Source organism: Mustela lutreola, chromosome 9 (genome assembly GCF_030435805.1).
Source record: "Mustela lutreola isolate mMusLut2 chromosome 9, mMusLut2.pri, whole genome shotgun sequence".
Taxonomy (NCBI): Eukaryota; Metazoa; Chordata; class Mammalia; order Carnivora; family Mustelidae; genus Mustela; species Mustela lutreola.
Genome location: NC_081298.1, coordinates 125,918,209 through 125,940,168, shown reverse-complemented (window position 1 = coordinate 125,940,168; position 21,960 = coordinate 125,918,209). Strand labels below are relative to the sequence as shown.

At 60.1% G+C, this 21,960-nt stretch overlaps 1 protein-coding gene across 4 annotated transcripts in view; it reads right to left on the bottom strand.

Annotated features, from left to right (window-relative positions):
* Positions 1 to 21,960, bottom strand: part of OTOF (otoferlin) — a 92,190-nt gene continuing 70,230 nt past the window's right edge. For 2 of the 4 annotated variants that reach the window (XM_059132432.1, XM_059132435.1), the window contains 33 exons: positions 21,288 to 21,474; positions 19,516 to 19,739; positions 18,962 to 19,070; positions 18,274 to 18,454; positions 18,032 to 18,152; positions 17,310 to 17,410; positions 17,096 to 17,186; positions 16,831 to 16,947; positions 16,399 to 16,551; positions 15,872 to 16,061; positions 15,651 to 15,775; positions 15,163 to 15,297; positions 14,304 to 14,465; positions 13,995 to 14,114; positions 13,347 to 13,508; positions 13,062 to 13,224; positions 12,453 to 12,523; positions 10,939 to 10,974; positions 10,412 to 10,537; positions 9,185 to 9,251; positions 8,153 to 8,289; positions 7,893 to 8,027; positions 7,390 to 7,527; positions 6,745 to 6,872; positions 6,457 to 6,627; positions 5,704 to 5,864; positions 4,842 to 4,984; positions 4,361 to 4,449; positions 2,907 to 3,005; positions 2,519 to 2,760; positions 2,225 to 2,403; positions 2,018 to 2,118; positions 1 to 181 (listed from right to left, as the gene is read on the bottom strand). In XM_059132432.1, coding sequence (XP_058988415.1) covers positions 1 to 181; positions 2,018 to 2,118; positions 2,225 to 2,403; positions 2,519 to 2,760; positions 2,907 to 3,005; positions 4,361 to 4,449; positions 4,842 to 4,984; positions 5,704 to 5,864; positions 6,457 to 6,627; positions 6,745 to 6,872; positions 7,390 to 7,527; positions 7,893 to 8,027; positions 8,153 to 8,289; positions 9,185 to 9,251; positions 10,412 to 10,537; positions 10,939 to 10,974; positions 12,453 to 12,523; positions 13,062 to 13,224; positions 13,347 to 13,508; positions 13,995 to 14,114; positions 14,304 to 14,465; positions 15,163 to 15,297; positions 15,651 to 15,775; positions 15,872 to 16,061; positions 16,399 to 16,551; positions 16,831 to 16,947; positions 17,096 to 17,186; positions 17,310 to 17,410; positions 18,032 to 18,152; positions 18,274 to 18,454; positions 18,962 to 19,070; positions 19,516 to 19,739; positions 21,288 to 21,474 — 4,545 coding nt within the window. Of the gene's footprint in view, positions 182 to 2,017; positions 2,119 to 2,224; positions 2,404 to 2,518; positions 2,761 to 2,906; positions 3,006 to 4,360; positions 4,450 to 4,841; positions 4,985 to 5,703; positions 5,865 to 6,456; positions 6,628 to 6,744; positions 6,873 to 7,389; positions 7,528 to 7,892; positions 8,028 to 8,152; positions 8,290 to 9,184; positions 9,252 to 10,411; positions 10,538 to 10,938; positions 10,975 to 12,452; positions 12,584 to 13,061; positions 13,225 to 13,346; positions 13,509 to 13,994; positions 14,115 to 14,303; positions 14,466 to 15,162; positions 15,298 to 15,650; positions 15,776 to 15,871; positions 16,062 to 16,398; positions 16,552 to 16,830; positions 16,948 to 17,095; positions 17,187 to 17,309; positions 17,411 to 18,031; positions 18,153 to 18,273; positions 18,455 to 18,961; positions 19,071 to 19,515; positions 19,740 to 21,287; positions 21,475 to 21,960 lie in introns of all 4 variants that reach the window. The other 2 variants (XM_059132431.1, XM_059132433.1) reach the window with 2 other exon arrangements.

Here is a 21,960-nt window from a genome sequence, read left to right as displayed (position 1 = left end):
TCACGCCCCGAGGAGCTTCTTGACCATGTAGCCGGGGAGGCTGTAGAGGAAGAGCGCCAGCATGAGCAGCCCCAGCAGGGCCAGCACTATCTTGATGATGAGCCACTTGTAGCGCGTGCAGATGAGGTACTTGATGGACTTGAGGGGGTTGAGGAACCAGACGAAGGCGGTGTCAGGCCGGCTGGGGGTTGTGGGGGGGGACAGGTCGTCAGGTAGTGGGTCTGCCCGGGGACACCCGGTGCCCTCAGCGCTTCTGGACCCCCACAGGCCTTAGTCCCGAAAGCAGTGACTGGAGTCAGGGTTCACGCCCTAAGTACCAGTTTTGCTTCTTACGTGCTGGCGGTGGGGGGTTCTCTGTGGGACCCCCTGGCACCTGGGCCCCTCCCAAGGCCGAGAGACTTTCCAGCAGTCCCAGCTGTCAACCTTCTCCCCCCACCCCTGACACTTGCTCAGTAGGGAAGGGGCCGCCACCGGGGCTGCTCCCTGTCTGAGCTCCGGGGCTGCCCCACATGGTCTCTGGGAAACCAGCGTGTCTCAGCCTCACCCCCTTCCTGGGGAACATGAGCATCTGTCCCCACTGGGCCCTGCTGAGGCTCTGAGGAGCCCCTGTGGGATGCCTACCACTCGCTTCCCCACCTCTCACCTGGCATCCCGGCCAGGAGGGCCGGCTAAGCTTTCCCTTCTGCAGTCAGTGTTACAGCACAGTAGGTTTTATAAGAGGTCAGAAAGAACATTCAAGTACTGAATAGGCTTTTTCAAACTCCTGTCCCAGTGATCCCCTGAGGACGCAGACCGTGCTCTCCAGAGCCTTCGGGGCAGAGTGGGGCTCCGGTGCAGGGCACCTGGTTTCCTGGCCCCTGTCTGAGCCTCAGTTTCCTTACATGCACAGCGGGGTTAAACTCGGACCCTGCCTCTGGGGCTGGCAAAGGGCGGAGAGAGACAGTGCACACGTTGGGCTAGGTGGCTAAGCTGAGGGGCCAGGATGGAGAGCCTCCCGGCCGGTTCCCTTAGGCTCTGGGTGGGGAGGTCCAAGCTGGTGGGAGCTAGTGAGGGCTTGCTGGTTAATTCTGGCCAAACTTTTCCCTGTCCCCCCTCCACATGCCAACTGCTTTCTGCCAGTGGCACCGGGTTAGAGGCTGGCTGGCTGTCACCACGATAGGAAGCGGTGTCCTGCCCAGAACAGCGAGCTGGTCATTTGAAAACTGGGCTGGGTCCTAGCTCTAATCTGCTCGGTGACCTTAGGCAAGTTGTTGGGCCTCTCTGGCCTAATACGCACTCATGGACAGCAGTTGTTTGGGTTCTGAGAGCCTGTGGGACCGTGGGAGACGGCTTGGAAGTTGCTCTGTGTGTGTGTGTCACACGCTGCCGAACTCCACAGCCCGGACCCCAGAGAAAGAAGTGAGGAGTACCAGAGCCAGTAGGATGTCAGGCTCAGGCCCCAGGGCCTTCTCAGCCAAGCAACCGGGCACCAGGTAGAGGAAGAGGGAGAGGAGGGGGAGCAGCAGCGCGAGTTGCAGCAGTTGGAGGCCCAGCCTGCGGTGTGTGTGTCCCAGGTTCAAGAACATGAAGCGCGGGTCTGGTAGGCTGGAGCCGCAAGAGGGCAGAGGGAGCATGGAGCAAGGGCACAGGGGGCGAAGGCTCAGGCTGTGGCAGGACCTCGCCACCGGGAGGCGCCCCTGAGCTGAGTGTGGGCACTTCTGGGCGCCTCCCCGCCATCAGGGCTGCTGGGGACCCCACACCCCACCGCTGCAACTGCTAGCTTCTGGCAAAAACTAGGAAGAGCATTTTACTCTGCGAAATGGGGCCTTCCCTGGGAGAGGTGCCGCTTTCCTGCAAAGGTAGCCTGTGCTTTGGTTCAGAGGGAGAGGTGGATGGTGGGGGGGCGGGGAAGCAGAAAGCGGGGAGCCCAGAGGTGCATGCTTAGCAGGAGCAAGAAGACAAGGTTCCAGCCCCTCCTTCCTATTCCTGTGGCCCCAAGGACCAGTGTTGGGGGTGGGGGAGCAGGCAGCGCACTCACTTGGGTTTCTCTAGGGGGTCAGGTTCATTGCGGGCCAGGCCCACAGGATTCTTCTCTGCCTCCTCGGCTGTCAGCAGATGCAACTCTGCCTCCACCTTGCCCTGCAGAAAGGAACAGAAGGATCCCAGTGCCCAGGAGGGGTACTGGGCCCTCAGCACCCTAGTCAGGCCCAGCCCTGCCCTCTGCCCAAGCCACAGTGGTCCGCACCGTCAGCTCGAACTCGTCATTCTCATTGCGGGCCAGAAGGGGCCACCAGCCTTTGACGCGCTTCTGCTTGAAGATGGAAACCAGGGGCACGTCCACCTCCCCCGTGGCCATCTCCATGGTGCACTGCTTGGCCGTCTTCGCGCCCCGGGGAAACCGGTTCAGGTCCAGCTCGATGGCCCCTATGGCAGCCTCAGAGTCAGCTCCGATGGGCCGGGTTGGGTTGACCCTCCCCAGGGTGGGCTCCCCCCACCTCAGCCTCCTCCTCCCCACCCGCTCCGTTCCCCAGCCCTGCACCCAGGAAGTCATCCGCGGAGAAGTGGTCGGCGTCCCAGATCTGCAGGGTGAGCCTTGCGGGGATCTTGTACTCTGTCTCATCCCAGGAGAACATGGACTCCTTCTTGGAGATGACGATCTTTTCCTCAGCAGCCAGGTAGTCGAAGGGGAACAGGTAGCGCCAGTTGAAGTTGCCCTCGCCAGTGAGGGAGTGATAGTGGACATCCGTGTCCTGCTTGTCCTCCTGCTGGCCCTTCAGCCACCTGTCCGGTGTCATCGGCTTCAGACCTGTGGCCGCCCGCAGGGAGCCCCCTCCCTCTTCTCCTGCCTCCCAGGAAGATGGGCTCACCCAGCCCAGCGTGCCTCCCAACCCACCTCCGCCGTCCCAGTCAGGGACCTCCTCACCCACCCCCGCACAAAAATGTCACTGGACTTCTCCCCAGTGAAGAAGTCGTCGTCCTCCAGGACCACCTCGTCTGTGTTCCACACGATGACCCGGAGCTCGTACCTGGGCAGGGGAGAGGCTGGCTTGCAGTCCGGGGCTGCCGGCTGCCCCAGGGTCTTGGATTAGATGGGGCAGGTAACCAAGGGGAGTTCTGGGGACTTGGGGTGAGCATGGGTCTGGGCCAGGTTGGGGTGGAGAGAGCTGATTCAGGGAAGGGGGCGAGGAGGGGGAGTGGAGAGGACAGGGGGATGGTGGGGCCCTGGATAAGGGAGAGAGGGTCACCAGCCAGCATGGCTGCTGTGAAGAGACCTCTAGGAGAAGCCTGTCTGGCCGGCCCGCCAGGGCCGAGAGCACTTTGGTGCACACTCCTGGACGGAGGCTGGCCCAGGGCCAGGAGGAGCAGGGGCCGCTGCTGGGGCTCCTGAGCATGATACCAGTCTCCAGAGGCCAAAAGACATCCAGTTCTAACACATGTGCATATTGAAGCCCAGCAACTGGCTGTGGACACCCATGCAATCTGGTTTCCTTTATGTCCTTGTCCCCAAAGAGGATTTTTTCCCCTTGAAGTAAAATTGTCATTGCAAATTGGTGGTTACATTTCAGCCATTAGGAGAGAGGTTGAGTCACCCCCTCCATGTCACTTGGAGTGTGGCTCTCCCTGGAGTTATGTCATACCTGGACTATAAATCCCGGGTGACACAGTGGGGTGATGTGTCCCCTAGTGGCCGTCCCAGGAACAGCACCCTTGTGACCTCACACCTGGAGGCTATTCCAGGCAGAATTTTAAACAATTAAGAATTTAAATATCGCCATCTTGAAATAAGCATGGGGCCCCTCTGAGTGTGGGGCCTGTGCTACTTCCCCACCCCTGCAGTCGGCCCTGGTTCCAGGCACCCAGGGTGTCAGAACTGGCAGCAACTCCATCCTGCCATTTTACAGATGGCAAAACTGAGGACCAGGCAGGCAATGTGACCTGGCCAGGGTCAAGTGGGAGAGGCAGGCAGTTTGGCCTCCCTCCTGCATATCTCCTCAGCGGGGGTTTTAAATAAAACCTGGCAGAGCTTAGTGACAGCCTGGAGTGGGGACAACACAGAGCAGGCTCAGGGGTGGTGGCCGCTGTGAGGATGGCAATCCACTGGAGGGCGCCAGCGAGTGCACATCGCCTTTCGGACTCTGGGACTGCACCCAGGGGTGTGGCTCTGCCATGGCCAAGAGGGCCCATCCAGGGCCAGCCCCACTGAGGGCTCCAGGGGTTGGGTTGCTCTGTTCCCCCTCCCCCACCAGGCCACAGGGGAAGCACCACTGACGAAGGTGATGTGGGTGATCTGAGCCTGGGGCCCCTACAGGAAGGAAGACTGTGGAGGGGTGGAGAGGGGTGAGGATGGGAAGGAAGTAGGTGCTGGGCTGCAGAAGCTCACTTCTTGGGCTTCCGGGGGGAGATGTCCAGAGGTGTCCCGGGGGCCGGCATGTCCATGGGGAACATGTCCACCCACAGCTCCAGGCGGCCCTGCGGAGAAGGGGGGAGCGTGGCTGATCTACCCACGGGCTCCCCCACTGCCCAGGAAGGCCAGCTCTCTCCTCTGCTGCCTCCCCACCCCCACCCGCACCCCTCAACCTATGTTCCCTCAGGACCCAGTTCCTCCATTTTTATCCTGAGATGCCGGAATTCCTACATCACCAATAGCCAATCCCATCTTCTAGGGGAGGCAGTCCAGGGCTGCCCGGGAGCCCATGTTACTCTCACTCAAAGCACTCTGGCCCCTGGAGTCACTGTAAGTGGCCACGGTGGGGCCAGATTTTTGGGGATGTGGCGACCAGTATGAGGATTCTACAGACTCTGGTTGGGACTCCCCGATCCTAGATACTAAAGAACCTCAGATCTTGGCCCGCGAGGGTCACCTGCTCGATGCCGGGCTTGTCAGGGTTGAGCAGTGGCCGAGTCTCCACGTGTTCGGGCACCAGACGGCAGCCCACACGGGGGATGTCCTCCCAGTGCCTCAGGGCACACAGCGCCACGTGCTCCTCTGTGGGCTTCCTCTGACCTGTGGGTGTGGGTGGGTCGGCTGCACACACGGCCTCAGCAGAACAAGAGACCTGTGCTGGGCTAGACTCAGGGGCACAGAGAGGCCCCGGAACCATCACCTGGCCATCTTATCTCCTTTTTACTGTTGGGGAAACTGAGGCACGGGAAGAACTGGCTTGCCCAAGGTCTCAGCTGCCCCTTAAAGCCTAGGAAGACCTGTGTTCTGGGGTTTGCTCTGGCTGGGAAAGCTGAGCAGAGACTCCTCCTGGGCTGGGAGAGTGGGAAGGGCAGGAATCCACTTCCCGGCCCGGCACCCCGAAGGTGGCCAGCAGTATTTCTTCAGCACACATGGCTCCCTATTCTCTGGGAGGTGCCACATGGGCAAAGGAGGGGCTCGGAGTCAGATCTGAGCCCATACTTCACTCTGCTTCTGAAGAGCCATGTGACCTCAGGCAAGTCACTGTAACACTTTGGGTTTTAGTGTCCTCATCTGCAGAATGGGGAGAACCTTCCTACACGGCAGGAATTCTGAGAGGGAGAGGGAAGACAAGTGGGCAGGTGCTGTGCAGGATGGGAGGGCAGAGGCTGGGCAGACAGGAGTGGGACTCCAGGCTGACAGGCAGAGGGTCTAAGGAGACCCCAGTCTAGGCTTCAAGGTCCTGCCACAGGGAAGTGTGGGTTCCTCTTGGCCTCTGACTGCCCTCCCCCCACCCGGGGCTGTGTCCAGAGCCCCGTTACCATTCTCGTCCTCGATCTCAGAGGGCCCAGTGAAGACACGGTTGGACACCTTCACTCTCCCGGGGGGCCCAAAGTGGGGGCCGTCCACTTTGCTCTCCTTGCAGAGACGGGTCAGGATCTGGCTGGGCTTCATGGGGTCCCGCCAGATATTGTAGCCATGTCTGTGGGAGGGGACACACGGGTTTCGTGGGGGCTCAGGGTGTGGCTGGGCCCATCCCCAGGTGGTAATGGGCTCCAGCCAGTTCTTTTAAGGCGGCTGCTGCCCCTTGTCAGCAAGCGGGTCCCACCTGAGACACCAGGTCTCCTGGAGGCGGATGTCTCTGACTCCAGGCTCCATGGTGTCCCAAGGATGGGCTTTTAGCCTCCCCCAGTGCAGGCCAACCCATTCCCCAACTGTGCCCTCTCCTCTGGTTCTTCGAAGACTCCCATGAGGACCCTGATAACCAGAGAACTGAGGGGTGTGACCAGAGTCATGCAGCCTGTCAGCGACAGAGGCTGACCAGTCCCCAGTGGACTCTGCGGGGCAATGCCTCCTCTCCTCCCAGCCCGGGGTTCTCTCCTTGCCCTGCCTCCTCTGTCCTGGAATCCTCTGGCTCTCCCCTTGTCTTAGAATCTGTGGTCTGCCCAGAGCCTGTAGGGAAGCCGCCCTGGCCCGGGACAGAAACCATTCTAGAGCCACCTTCCCAAATCACAATCTCTGATCTTGTCTTCAGGGTCAAGGCCAGCACGAATGCCCAGCCCCGCCCCACGCACATGGAGTAGGTCTGGGCGATGCCGCAGGTGGCGCGGTGCTTGCTGTAGAAGCGGTTCTCCAGGTCGATCTTGGTTTCGCCAATGAGGTCATCGGTGCCTACCAGATCCCAATCATACACGGCCACCGTCAGCATGGATTCCATGGGGAAGGAGGCCTCGATGTCGAAGGACCTGGCAGGGTGGGGGTTTGGAAGAGCTGGAGGTCAGGGGTGGGGTAGGGTGGGTGGGGGTGGGGCTGAGGAAGCTGGGGTGAGGTGGGGGGGGCACGTGGGACACAAGGAGCCTTACTTTCCAAAGACAGGGTTGAGTTGCTTGGAGATATAGTTCTCCTTGTCCCGGATGTCTGTCTTGCCCAGCCGGATGGCGATGTAGGGGTCAGCTTTGCCATTGATGTCTGCGGGGTGCAGGTCTGTGGCCTGTGATGGGGGAGGGGTGCTCCTGAGCAGCCTACCCACACCCCTGCTCCTCTTCCAGTGCCTCACCCCTCCCTGATGGTCCCATGATGGCAAAGGGTGGGAGCCCTGGACCAGAGACAGGAGCCTGGCCGTGTGACCCTGGGCAAGTCACTGTCTGTCTCAGGTCTTGGCTTCCTGCTCCATAAAAGGTGGGAACTAAGGTCGCCTGGATGGCTCAGTCTGTTAAGCGTCTCCCCTTGGCTCAGGTCATGATCCCAGGGTGCAGGGATGGAGCCCCGTGTCCTGCTCTCTGCTCAGTGGGGATTCAGCTTCTCCCTCTCTCTCTGCCCCCACCCCCACTCATTCTCTCTCTCTCAAATAAATAAATAAAATCCTAAGAAAAGGAAAAAGGTGGCAACTAGACCAGGTGACCTTCCTGGTGTCTCCCAGCTGGGGCGGCTGCTTAGCAGCTGCTCAAGTTCCCCCTGGGCAGAGGGACTTGGGAGACAATGGGGAGAGGATCTGAGGGGAGTCTTACCCTGACCACATAGACTCGGACCAGCACATTGATGGGGTCATTGCTGGGGATGCCCTGGAACATGCCGTAGGTGGGGTCGTAGCCGGCTTCCCGGGACACGTCCTCCGGGAGTGGCACTTTGTACACGCACAGGGAGCCCTGGGGCAAGGCAGGGGCATCAGGGTGCAGTTCCCACAGGCGCAGGGTGGCATTCAAAACTGTAGAAGGGTCTGCACCCTACTGCTCTGGGCCTTAACCCTTTAGCTGCTGGATCAGATGGAAGTTCAGGGTTCTGGAGGGAGCGCCCAGGGCAGTGTTGAGGGTGGGCGGCTAGTAGCAGATGCTCTTCTCTCTTTTTTTTTTTTTTATCAGCATAGAAATACTTTCATACTTTGACCGTCAGTGTAGCTGAGAGTTCCACCTGATGGTCAGCCCTGGGCTCGGGGTTTGGGGAGTGGATAAGAGCTGGCCGGGGAGGGGGTTGGCTCAGGGTTCAGGGCCCGGGCACATGTCCTTCGCCTGACCTTGAACCGGCCCACGATGCGCTCCTCCTCAGTGGAGCCATCCTCGTCGTCTCCCGTCTTGCCCCGCAGCAGGTTGAAGGTATGCAGCCAGTCCTCAAAGTTGTCGAACTCGGACTCCAGTTCCTTGGGGTACACCTGAGCCGGGCCGGGCCGCCGGGGGGACAAGGCGTGACCACATGGCCTCTGGCTTGTCCCATCTGCCACGTCCTGCCCCAGGCAGGATCCCACGCCCCTTCCTGGGTCTGCTCCCTGAGCCTCACCTTGAGCTCATCAATCTTGGGTTTCTTCTTCTCAGGGGCCTCCGAGCCCTGGCCGGTGCCCGGGTTCTGGGTTCTCTTTTTCTTCTCTTCTTTTACTGCCTTTGCCTTCTCCTTGCCCTTCATCGGCCCCTTCAGGCCTGGTCAGAACCAGAAAAGGAGGCCCTGGTCAGTTTGGGGCAGAATTGACAGAGCAGGAGATTCTAGGTGAGAGACCCAGACCCGTTGCTGATTTACTTTGCTGATTTATTTGACTTCTCAGGGGTCTGTGTACTCACTCATCTGTAAAGCGCAGACCAGGCCTCCTGCCACACCTGCCTCACACGGGTGCAGGGCACCCAGAAAGCCATGCTGGGACCTTGTACAGACTGCTGTCAGGTCCTCCGGCAGAGGACAGCAGGGAAGAAGCATGTGTCTTGAGTCAGGAGACCTGAGTAGCGCAGCAAGGGGCCAGCTCCCTCTCTTCTCTGGCCCCAAGCTACTTGTTTGTCCCATTAAGAGGACAGATCTCTATCAGCATTTCCCAAACTTCATTCAGGGGAACACCAGCTGTAGATGTTGTTGGAATGTTTTAGAAGAAAGGATACATTATGGTCAGATAAGCTGGGGAAATATTTTATATTGTATCTTCCACTTAGAGACTATAATGTCTGTATATTAAAGCCACTGGGAAGTCCTGTGCCAAAAGACCTGTTTAATCCATTTAACCAAAGAATGCTCTTTTCCCTTTGGAATACCCATTAACAGTGTTCCATGGAAAGGTCTGGAAAATGCTGGAGCTCTGAGCTCCCTTCCAGCTCTGATGTCCTGTGGCTCTAAGTGTCTGCTCAGCATGGTGGCTGCTGAACGGGTTTGAGCACAGGCCACCCTAGATGAGGGCCTAAGCCTGCTCCTGGTGCCCAGGCTGGTGGCTTGTGGCTGCTGCAGCTGTGTGGGCCTCTGGGAGGGGAAAGAGAAGCCACTGGTGTGACAGGTGGGGGAGCTGGCCCTTGGGGGAACAGGATGGGAGGGAGAGACCCACCGTCCCAGGCTCACCCTCAGTGTTGTCTACCTCCTCCTTCTCCTCCAAGTCAATGCCTGAGATCTCTTGCTGTCGAAGTTGCTGCCGAAAGAAAGAGGAGGAAACGTGGGCTCCCTTGCAGCTAAGTGTAGTTACGGGGACTAGATTCCAGACATCGTGAATGGAAGGGATATGTGCAAACTCTGGGTTGGGCCCTTAAGAAGAAAGGAGTGTGCTTCCTCTTCTTCTCTTTACCTCTTCCTGTGCTCTGGTATTAGGACCCGAGGGTGAACCATCTCTAACCACACAGACACAGGGGTTTGCACTTGGTGCCATCATGTCCCCCTACTAGCCTAACGCCACTCTCAGAGACATTATGCGAGAAAGAAAGAAGCTTCTGTCTTCTTCACACCAATCTAACTCGCTACAGCAGCTTAGCCGACTAACCTAAGAGTGGACAGTCAACCCCCCACACAGCCGGGGTCACAGAAATGGCCTGGGGAGGGAGGGTGACTGGATCAGCTCAGGTCCTACCAAGGAAGCACACACCACAGGCACACGCCCCTCCTGGTTGGTTGGTCAGTCAGGGAGTGCCCTGAGCTGGGTAGGCAGGGTGGACAGAGACAAAGGAGGAAGAGGAGAGATGCACTTTCTGGACCATGCAAGCAGCCTTGGCAGGCGGAAGCTGTGTGCACACAGTGGGGAAAGAACATTCCACAGCCACAGGGACAGAGATGTGGAGAGCAAAGCAGTATGAACGGATGCAAGTCTTAACGGATGCAAATCATCGCTCCCTTTTGGCCTCTGAGAACATGTTTCTCCTCTTCCTCAAAGGTCACCTTCCCTGTGAAGCCTCCTCTGACTCCCCCACTGATCTGCCTTTGTCATCACCCTGTCCTATATCAGCCCACATGTCCATGAGGGCTCCTTAGGCCAGGTATGGGCTTTGGCTCCCACACTACCTAGGATGGTGTCTGACTCATCATAAATACTGAGGAGATGTTTGTGGTATAAATGAGTGAAGACAAGAGAAAACCTAGCCAGGGAAGGTAGGCCGACCGCCATCTTGGAAAAGGCGGGTCCTGCGCTAGTATGTCAAGGGTGTGAGACAAGTCTGTTCCAAGATCAGGTTAATGCAGTGCGAGAACTGGCTCTGGTGGGGGGTGGGTAAGAAGCTGGCTAGGAGGGGATGATGTGGACTTGGGGTCAGCTCCCGTAGCCCTGTTCTTCCTTGGCTCCCCAGCCCAGGCCTGAGGCCTTACCTCCTTCATGGTATCAATGGAGGCAAAGTACTTGGACCACCAGTCCAGCATGCTCTCGTCCGGCTCCTCCTCCTCTGGCTCTTCTGAGCTGCCCTTTTTCTTCTTTTTCTTCTTCTCCTCGTCAGCCTGGAAGTTTGGCCGTGTCCAGAGTCCTGCCTACAGCCCTGCTCCCTGGCCATTCTCTGAGCCCCAGATCATCCCCCATCCCTTCTATTTACTTCTGGGAAGCCCTAGACTCTGTGAGGCTCCTGGGGGCCACCACCGTCAAAGGGGCTGGGCTTGGAGGAGGATGCCAGGGCCCAGAGGAGGATCATGACTTTGCAATTCTAGCCGCTGGCCAAGGCACTCCTGGCACTCGGGGGTTTTCCTGCCTGAATAGTTCTTTCACTCTGCCTCTGTGGAGGGGTGTGCTGACCCCAAGCGTCCAGGGGCTGGGGAGTGGCTCAGTCCCAGATGTGGGGCCCCTTGGCCTGATGCCCTATGCCACTGTAGGGTTCTATCTCCTCAGAGCCCCCAGACGGCCCCACACTCACCACATCCACCTTGATGACAGCATCCGAAGTCTGCAGAAGGGAACCAAGGAGATGGGGACAGAATTAGCCATCAGGGGCCTGAGTGACAGGCAGGTGCCCCGTCACAGTGAGCCCCCATCAGCTGAGAGGGGGTTCACTGTGTGAGCCCCTGTGCTCTGTGGGCTCAGCCCTGAAAAGGGCATGCTGTCTGCTGAGCCTGCGAAAGGCCTACTTCACAGACGTTTGGACCCAAACGTTTGAAGGTGCTGGTCCTCCGCCCTGGCTGCGTGTTGGGCTCACAGGGACTTCACACAAACCATCCATGCCAGGTCTCTGCTGAGTCCAAAGGTGGGGATGGGGCACTTGCATGGTTGTGACTCCCCAGATGTCTCCTATGGGTAATCGGGTTTGGACAGGGAGGTTGGCCTGTATGCAGTGGGAGTTTGGTCCTGTTGGCTAGACAAGGTCAACTCCAGCTCTCCGCCCCCCACTCACCCGGGCCCAGAGCCTTACAAATACAGCAGATGCGCATACAGTTGCACAGCTGTGAAAACACCTCACCAGAGCCCAGGGCCTGGGTGGTGATGGGGAAGCTCAGGTTCATGCTGGCCTCCATGTCCCTGATGATCTGAAATGAGGGGGCTCTCTCCCGGCCCCGGAAGGAGCCCTGAGGGAGGAGTTTGGGAGGATGGGAGCTGAGAGGGCAGGGGATCTTCAGGCATAGCCCTGGAGCAGAAAGCTTTCCGGGCAGTGCCCCCCCTCCTCTGAGAACCGTGCCCACTGCTAATTCAGCCGGCTGCCTGGGACCCTCTGGCGTGCAGGACTTGTGGGCCCAGGGTAGGTCAATCAGAGCAAGCTCAGACCTCAGAAGCTAGGAGGTGCTCCGGGCTGGGTGAAGGACTGAGGTCAAGAACGGAGTGGAGAGGATGTGGTCAGGAGGAAGCCCACGTCTGGCCTCCCAGGGCCTCCTCCCCACCTGCCCCTGAAGACACCCTCTCTGCATCGAAACCCCAGATGACAGGGTTCTCTCTGGCAGACAAATGGCCCCAGTCCCCCTAACTGAGAGGAATAAGGAGCTTCCACCTGGAAATCCTTGCCCAGCTTGGGCCTAGGGAGGGTGGTTTGTGAATGGCCAGGATGGAAAACCAGGGAGCTCTGGAAGGGACACTGGTGTTCATGCAAAGAACCTATTGTCTATGGGGGTGTTTGTTGGAGAAAAACAATCCCAGGCTATTCCCTCAGGCGGTTACTGTCTCTCTGTCTCTCATCCACGCACACCCCGCGCCCGTCACGGGCACTCGCTCACGCACACCCCGCGCCCGTCACGGGCACTCGCTCATGCACACTGCAGCCCACGCGGAGTGGACGGTCTTGCTCTCCAGGACGGAGTGAGGATGGACTGCTGGCACACGTAGCCAAGGTTAGCCCTTGACCATGAGTGCCATGGCTGTGCGCCCAAGGAGGCCGCCCTGCTCCTGAGAAGCGTCTCCCGGGCCCCGCTAGCGTGGGACTGACCCCGCGCGCCTTACCGCGTCCAGCTTCACCATAGTCTCCAGCTTCTTGACGGGCACCTCTGGCTCCATGTTCACCACGACCTCCCCTGTGGGGTGAGAGGAGGGGCCCCCGTTGCACAGCACACGGCCGTCCCGGAGGAGCCTGGCTGGACAGAGAGATGACCAGACAGGCAGACAGACAGGGAGGAACAGGGATGACAGGGAGGGTCAGAGGCGGCTGGAAGGCACAGGGGTCTGAGGCCGATTCTGGAGCATTCTGAGGCTAGAGGGAGGAACAGGGCAGTTGAGAGAGAAAAGGCAGGCCTAAGGAGAGGGGGAACGTGAGCCAGAGAGAAGGGTGAGCTGCTGTGGGGGGAAACAGCGGAGGCTGGAAGGGAGGCTGGGGTCTCATCCATAAACCAGCAGAGGAAGCCTCCTTCCCTTAGGCCCTTGAAGAGCACGTGTGGCTCTGGCCTTCTCTGGCTCTCAAGTGATGGGCAGCCAAAGGTAGCCTGGCCCCCAGAGGGGGCTGCACCCCCGCACCCACTGCCCACTGAGGGATATCTGGCATAGCCTGGACGGTGCACAGAAGCTCTTCCCTAGGACCGAGTGGAGCCAGGCCTGGGCCCTGGGACGCGGCCGTACCCGTGGTGTTCCAGCTGGGGGCCGAGCGGTCTGGGGGTCTGTAGATGAAGCGCCGGAGAGAGCTGACGGCGTGAGAGCCCACCAGGGTATAGCGGCCGAAGGCCCGGCAGTCCACCACCCGGATGTTCAGGGGCGGGTGCAGCAGCTCGTTCTCTGGGAGGTCCTGGGGCGGGGTTGAGCAAGAGCAGCCTGGGCTTAGCCGGGGTGGGGGGGCTAGAGCGGCTGCCCCCAGCCACACAGGCCGCACCCCGCTCGGCCCGGCTCTGCCCTGGGGCCTGCACCCACCACTTCAAACCACTTGACGAGGGTGTTGAAGTTGGGGTTCTTCTTGTAATTGTGGATCAGGGATGACTGCACCCCCTTCCCTGCACACTCGATGTCGACCCGTGGCCGGTCCACCTGGGCCAGGTTCACTCGCTTCAGGTCTCGCAGGCCCCAGAAGAGCACCTGGGTGGGTGGATAGGGGAGCCCCGCGGTCAGTGGGGCCGGCGGAGGGTGGACTGGGCCACCTGAGGAGGAGCTAGGCTGGGGGGTGGGGAGGAGGGGGGCAGCAAGTCAGGAGGGGCAGGGCCGGGAGAGCTGATGAGAGGCCGGCATCCGCAAGGGGCTCTGGGGTGTGGGTGGGCGTGGGGGCACAGACGGGAGGGCAGGGGGAGGTCCTGGAATGACGCAGTGTGGCTCAGTGAGGAAAGCGTCTGGCTTGGCCACTGGCTCAGGGTGTGACTTTGGATGAGTCACTTCCCTTCCGAGGCCCCCAGTCTCCTTGTCTGAAAAATGAGGAGTGGCCTGAGGTTGCCAAAGCCGTCTGGGTACCCGCAGTGTGAAGTGTGCACGTGAGCCTTGACGGGAAGACAGTGAAAGGGGCAAGGAAGCCACCACGGCACGGCCTGTCCGGGGCAGGGCCCGGAGGACACCCACGGAGCCCTCACGAACCTCGATTCGGTATTTGCTGAGCACAGGCCGGATGCCCACGGGCACAGGCATGATGGGACCGCGGTCCATGTCCATGGGGCCGTTGATGGGTGGCAGGTCCGCCTTCCCCGCTGGCCCAATCTGGGGAACGGGAGCCAGAATGTCATGCTCTCCTTTCCCGTGGGTTAGTTGTCAGGTGCTATGGAGAGACAGGGAAGGCCGAGGCCCCAGGCCCCCAAGAACCACATCCCAGCTGGGGTTAAACTGGCCTCCCAGCAGGACGGGGAGGACAGCAGCCTCCGACCCCCGGCCCCGGCCCTGTAGCCCCACCTGCAGCAGCTCGAAGGCAGCCAGCAGGTCTCCGGCCGTGGCGTTGCCACGGTAGATCTGGTAGTACTCGAGCTGTGGTGGGAAGCGGGGTGGGCAGTACCCCTCGTCCGCCATCTTCACCAGGGGCTTGGCGAAGGTCCGGCCCATGAAGTCGGCTTTGCCCTGGTATGATGAATAACCAAGGTGGCCCCCCCCAGCCCTTGAGTTCACCAGGCATGTTCACACTTGGGGTCTCCTTCAGTCCTCACCATAGCCCCTGGAGCTAAGGGGCAGGTGTGATCCCTCCATTTTGCGGTTGGGGAAAACTGAGGCTTGGGGCCTGCCACAGACTTGCTCAGGCCTGCAGCAAATGTAGGTGTAGGACTCAGGGCTAGCCGTGAGATCTTCCAGAGTCCAGAGTGCTCAGAGTATTTGGGTAGCTGGAGGGGTGGGTCCCCAGCGCTGCAGGGGGTCACCTCCATCCTTCCCTTCTCCAGCCCAGAGCTCCCATGGAGAGCTGTGAGGCTGCCACGGACTGTGGGAGGTGTGGGCATGGGGCTGATGGGCCCAGGGATGTGGGGAGGCTGATAACAGCAGGAAGTGACAGCCTATGTCCCGATGACTCTGGGCCTGAGCTGGGTCTGCCTGTGGCGGGAAGGGGAGGGGGACACTTGGCCCAGCTCCTTCCAGAGATCCCAGAGGCTCCTGGCATTGGGAAGGGGACAGGCTGCAGTGACAGGGCAGGAGATATCTGGTTCTGCTGGAGGGGCTGGTCAGCAGTCCCCCACTCCCAGCTTCCCCGCTGGCACCCTGGCTGAGGAGCTAGGGGGCTGGGCGGGGGGAGTGTGGAGTGCTCCGTGATGCCCAAGTCTGCCCATACCATGGTGTCCTGGTCATAGATCTCGATGACAATGATGGGGGGGTCATCCCGCAACTCCTGGGCTTCACCGTACAGCTCCAGGTTGTCGAACACCAGCATCTGGTCCCAGGTGGGGCACAGGGTCTCATTCAGGACCTGCAGCGTGGGGTGGGGGAGGGGGTGTGTGGGCAGGTACATGAGCAGGAGTCACCCCAAGTCACAGAGGCTTCCGGAAACTCCAGAGACAAGAGTGTCATGCCTCCTGGTTCTTCTCAAAAGCTTCAAATGAAGGCGGACGTGAGGTTGCTCCCGGGCCCCCTACACCCAACTGTCTCCCCTTTCTCCTGTGTTGAAACTAACCACAGTTAAAACCTTTACCAGGGTGGCGGGGGCCCGTAGCTATCCGCATGGCTGTCCCCTAAGGATGTGGGTTGCTGGCCAATCTGTTTTCTGGTTCCCCCACACTCAGGGGCCTTCCAGGACTCCTCCCTCCTCCCGTGGGCCCTCACCTCCGTGCACTGACTCTGGTTGATGAAGAAGACGCGGGCAAAGGGGTCCGAGAGGCCGCTGCTGTCAGCGGCAAAGAGGCTGCGAGCCTGGTACATGTGCACTCGGAGCTGGAAGGCCTGCTTCTCTGTGGGGAGAGCAGGCTGAGGCTCCCCGTACCCGGAAGCCCCTCCAGCGCCCTCCCGGAGTGAGGGCTGACAGCCAGCCGGGTCCCCTCACTCACTGGTGTAGACCAGGCTGATGGGTGGAAAGGAGTGCAGGGCCAGGCCCTGGGTGGCCTTGACCTCCTCGAAGCCGCAGGGCAGGCCGCTCAGGAAGTCTCTGCGCTGCTTGCTGAGGCCTAGCCACAGGTAGAGCTCCAACTTGGCCTGTACTGTCCAGCCCGCTGAGCCGAAGCCCCGCTTGCCAGGCAGCTGCGGGTGGCGGTGCATCAGCCCATGGGGAAAGGAAGGGGCGAGGGCCTGGGCCGGCCTGCCTGCCCCTGCCCCTCCACAGCCATCCCACTGGGCTGGGGTGCGGGGCGAGGGAAGAGAGCCGAGGGGGAATTGGCCGATCGAAGCCATCTGGCCCCCTTCCCCCTCTTCCTATTCTCTCCCCCCACCCCTTCTCTGAGCACCTGCTACTTGAGGGCTCCACCCCTTCAGGCCGGGAGGTGGAGCCTTTGGAAGAAGCCGGATGCAAACCCCGGCCCCCAGCCCCGCCGCACCCCACCCCACCGCACCCCCAAGTCTCGTTCCAGTTTTCTGGCACCTTGAGGAAGAGCGTCTTGACTTTGGCGCAGTCCTTGCCCAGCTCCTCCTCGACCATGGAGAAGAGCAGGTCCTTGGAGGGCACCCGGGCGTAGGCCACGCGCTTGTTGTTGCTCAACATCCAGATGAAGACATCGGGGATGCTGTGCTGCGGCTGGGGCCAGGAGGGGCGGGGCCGTTCAGCGAGGGCGTGGCCAGGGCCAGCTCTGCCCCACTGACCCTCAGGGCCTCTGCTGGGGGCGGGCAGGCCTGGGCATGCTGAGGGAAGGGCCCCAGGGCTGGGTCTTCCTTCACCTCCCACAAGACAAGAGGAAGGGTTCATTGGTCTCTGTCCCCCAAGGTCTGTCAGAGGGGGAGGCGTGCAGGGGGGAGCCTCTAGCTGGTGCTAGGGCAAGCCCCTCCCCACGCCAGTCACTCGGGTCTGGGGGCACACCTCGTCTGCCAGGAAGCGCAGCTTCTGCAGGAAATTCTGACAGAGCCTCAGCTTGTCCCGGACCGTGTGTTTCTTCACCTGTGCCCGCAGGGTCTTGGCCTGCTGTCCCATGCTCTCCTGCAGGGGGCCGGGGTGCGTGGGAGAGGGGCTGAGGCAGTGCCGCCCAACTGAGGGGGCTGGCCTGGTGGCTGTGATCTCAGAGACAGATGTCCCCCCACCTCGGGCACCCTCCCCTGAAGCCCTGTGTGGTCCAGCATGTCCTCACCAGCTCCCGCATGCAGGACTTGAGGCGCTCGCGGTCCAGCTTGGTGCGGGAGGCGTGGCCCTGGTCTTTGTCAGCAAGGGACAGGAAGCGGCTGGGGAACCAGGGGAGCAGCGCTCAGCTCAGCGGAGCCCACCCCTGCAGCAGACCTGCACACACCTCCTTCCTGGCCCAGCCCCCTGCTTCCAGCCCCTCTCGCCCCACCCCTTCTTCTCACTAGCAGCCACAGCTGAGCTCCTCCAGGACGCCCCGCAGACGGCGCTCAGGGTAGGACTTCTCTGTCTTGATCATCTCCTGCACATCGTTTAGGCCTTCTTCCTGTGGGCCAGGAAGGAGGGTGCATGCTGAGCCCCAGACCCCAACCCCAGCTTCCCCAATGTCTCCCGCCATTCATCAGGGGAACGAAGGGCCAGAGACCTGGGACCCCTCACTAGAGCCAGGCCCCCTCTTCCCAGGTCCTGCCACCATATAGAAACCATGAATTCTCCAGGTTTTGTTTCTTCCAGAAGGAAGAAGCCACCTCTGGGCTGTGGGTCTGTGGTCCCAGTGGACTCGCTGGGACTGGGCAGAAGTCAAGGCTGGATGGGGGTGGGGTGCAATGCCGGCCAGAGACAGAGGGGATGGCCAGCCTCCTCCAGAGAACACCAGGACAAAATGGGCCAGGATTCCCAGACTCCACTTCAGGTAGCCCTAACCCCCACCCCCCACCCCACTCCTGGGACATGGGAGCAGGGACAGGACCAGAGGTCGTGCTGGGGCTATTCCTGCAGTCCTCACCCCCGGCCCCCTACCCCCACCCCTCCACGGCAAGCTGCTGGGCAGACTGTCTAGTGTGTTGCAAGGGAAGCTTCCAAGCTGGTCAAGGCCCTCAGAAGCTCGCCCCAACCCCCACCCCTGCTTTCCCCTCCTCCTCTCCTCCCCCCACCGCCCGGCCCTGACCAGCTTGTCGGCGATGTGGTCCATGATGTTGGCGTTGTAGAGGCGGCGGCGCTGGTCCGGCCACCAGCTCCTGATGTAGATGCAGGGCTTGCGGTCCAGGTAGGGCAGATGGAAGTAGTTCCTGGGGGTGGGGAGGAGGTGGGAGGTTGAGAACTGGGGTGCGGGGAGGGGGGAGGCCAGCCCATGTGAGGATGCAGGGCAGCAGGCAAGACCACTCAGGACCCTCCTTCCACCTGGCTCACCTGTCGGTGACCTGGGGCCGCATAGGTGGGGTAGAGGACACGGAGGCCAGGTCCCCACCCTCGTCAGCTTCATCGTCACTTGAGTTCTGGATCAGATCAACTTCTTCCTCGTCCCCAGGCTCCTTCCGAGGCTGAGGCCGCTGGGGCCGTGACAGGCCATCAACTTCGTTCCCATAGTTACCTGGAGGCAGAAGGGGGCATGCGAGGGCCTAGAATCCTTTCCCTCCAGGTGTCCGCCCTCTGATCCGGGTGCTGCTTTGGGTTTGCAGGAGGGGAGGGGGGCACAGGGAGTGGGGAAGCTGCCTGGATTCTGTACCAGCTTGGACACAAGAGAACACTAGCTGGAGGAAGGAGCTCACAGCCTCCACCCTGGGCAAACCTCGCTAGGAGTCCTGATGACCACAGAGCTCAAAGTCCAGCCTAGGACACTGCCTGGATTTCTACTCTCTCCCCTTTTGCCTCTGCAGGGAGGCATGTCCCAGACACAGCTTAGCCCTGTAGGACCTTAGTGTGCACTAAGGAACTGCTGTGGGCGTGTGTGCACGCTCGTGCGAACACTGTGTACTATGTGGGTGCCTGAGCACACGCAAAGGGAAGTGGTCAAAGTTTCCCTCCCTCCAGGCTCGTGGTACGTTTACCACCCAGCAGCCCCCAGGCCTGAAGACCCCACTGTGAGCCCAGCACTCACCTATGGTGACCTCAAAGGTGATTGGCTTGTCTCCATTTTTCCGGTCGATCATTGAGGCCTCTAGGAAGGCTCCAAATAGAAAGAATTCTTCTGTTTTCCCTGTGCAGCTCTGTGGGGAAGGTGGTTCAAACCATCCTCAAACCTCAGCAGAAATGTTGGACCTGGGGCCAGGCCTCCTCCTATGATCTTATAGACAGGCCCTTTGGGTCACTGGGGTGGACCCCCACCCTGCTGTGCAGTCAAGCAGCCCAGACCCTGAAGGCCTAAATCCTTTTGCCCTCCAGCCTGGGTATCCCCGGACAGGGACAACCATGGCCAGGAAGAGGGCAGAGAGGAGGCTCCCCCTTGGGACCTCCAGGCGGAGTGTAGGCACAGGCAGTGGGGGGGGGGGCAGGTCCCCACGAGGGACAGAGTGTGGGCCCCTGCTTCTTGGGGAAGGAGGCTTCATCACAGGGTCTGGCCCTCTGAGCAGACAGGGCACCACGAGGCAGAGCGCAGTCCCAGGCTGCCCGAGCTGGGGGCTCTGGAGGACAGCCCAGTCCCCGGGTCCTCACCTCCGAGACGGGCGTGGCCTGTTCCACCTGCACCTCGGTGGAGCTGGTGAGCTCGGGGTTGGAGGTGTCCAGGATCTCCACGGCCAGGCCCAGCATGAGGCGGGCGCGGAACGACACACCCTCACCCAGGCCCTCGTTCAGGTCCTGGTGCTCGTCCAGCAGCGTGTAGTTGCGTGTAGAACCGTACATGTTCACCCAGGCTGGGCCCAGCGTGGGCAGGAAGCCTGTGGGCCATGGGGAGAGGACAAGGGGCTCATGGGAGTGGTGGAACCTCTTTGGGGGACTCCCGGTGGCTGAGCCAAGAACCCCATGCCTTGCTCAGCGAGACACTGGAAGTGGGAGAAAGCCTGTGAGCCAGCGTGTGGCCGATGGGGAGGCCTTAGGGCCGCACCCATCTGTTGAGCATGGGCAGCCCGGGACAGCCTCCTCGCTTACACGGAGCCCTTGCAGGTCAGGCTCCCTGCCTCCTGCTCCGTGAAGCCCGGGCTGCCTACAATCTCTTTGAGGGACAGAGGCCGGCTCCCCTCAAATTCCTCAGCCTGGCCTTCTGGCCCTTAGCGGTCTGTGCAGACCTGCATCTCACCAGGTCCCCCCATCGCCCCTCCCCCATGCAGACCCCTCCCCTCCTCTCTGAAGACCCTCCCTCCGTCGGCCTGTGTAACGCCTTCTCCGTGAAGCAGGCCCAGATCCTAGTCCCAGCTAACTTGTCCTGCTGTTGGCCTTTGCTGTCTCATGTGTAACTCAGGCCCGATTTGGCAGCATGTGCTATGTTTTTTTGTTTTTTGTTGTACCTGGTTTAGAAAAAAATTTATGGCGTTTAAAAAACTCAGGATGTGCTGTACATGATATAAAATTCACCATTTAAAAATGTGCCGTGTATGGGGCGCCTGGGTGGCTCAGTGGTTAAGGCCTCTGCCTTCAGCTCAGGTCATGATCCCAAGGTCCTGGGATCGAGCCCCACATCAGGCTCTCTGCTCAGCGGGGAGCCTGCTTCCCCCTCTCTCTCTCTGCCTGCCTCTCTGCCTACTTGTGATCTCTGTCAAATAAATAAATAAAATCTTAAAAAAAAATGTGCCGTGTAGTGGTTTTCGGTATATTCACTCTGTTGTACGGGCATCACCTGATTCCATCGCCCCCCGCCCCAAGAAACTCTGTACCTATTAGCGGTTAGGTCCCTGTCACCCACCTCCAGCCCCAGCAAACACTAGTCTACTTTCTGTCTCTGTGGATTTGCCTATTCTGGACAGTTCATATAAACAGAGTCAGAGAACATGTGGCCTTTTGTGCCTCTGGCCTTAGGTTTTGAGCCCGTGACGGCACATCGCCCTCTCTATTCCCCTGTGAGCACCACGAGGCCGGAGGTAGGTGTTTCTCGTGCTCTACCTCCCTGAAGCCCAGAGCCTGGGTTCTAGAAGGAGTCAGTCCCACAAGCTGGTAGACAGTATGTGCATATGTGAAACGTGTGTGTACATACGTGTCATCATTATTTCCATTTCACCGATGGGAAAACAGGCTCAGAGATCACACAGCTACTAACCCTCAGGGCTCAGTTCAAATCCAGACAGACTGGCTTAGGCAGGCTGTATGAGGGGACCTGAGCCATGACCTTCCCCTTTTCCTTTGAAGGGGGGGAGCTGCGGACCAAGCCCTCACCATGCCTGGGTGCCTTTCGGGAAATGGTTGAGATGGTGGAGGAGGTGTGGGGGGGGCAGGTCACACTGACTCCCGCCCTTCAGTGCCCTCGTCCCCTCACCCAGTCTCCTACTGCTGACCTTTGTCCCCATCGTTGGAAATCTTGCGCAGGTCAATGAAGTGGGTGCCGATGGCCACGTCGTTGACCTTGTCTGAGTCCCGGATCTGCACCTTCATGCGCTTGCAGAGTGGGGGGAACAGGTCTGTAAAGACCACCTGCTCATTCCACAGGGGCTCATAGCTGCTTTTCTGCACTGACGTCTTGCCCTGGAGGGAAGGAGTGAGGGTCAGGGTGTGTGTGTATGTGTGTGTGTGTGTGCGCGCGCGCGTGTGTGCACACGTATGCACATAGGGGTTACGTGTATATGTTATATGTGTGTACATGTGGGCATGCATGTGGACTATGCATAGGGTATGTGTATACAGGTGTCGTGTGTATGTGTATGTATGTGTATGTGTGGGGTGTATATATATATAATTTTTAATTTAAATTCAACTTAGTTAACATGCAACATATTGTTGGTTTTAGGGGTAGACTTTAGTGATTCATCAGTTGCATACAACACCCAGTGCTCATGTGTGTGTGCGCGCGCACACGCACACACACTTATGTCTGGCAGGCACTCTCCCCCACACCAGCCTCTCAGACTCTCCTCTCTTTCAGTGCTCCTGTCTGCGCTCTTGGTCTGCAAGACACAGAGGCAGGCAGGATCCCCTAAGGCCTGTCCGTGGCTGAGAGGACCCCCAAGCCAG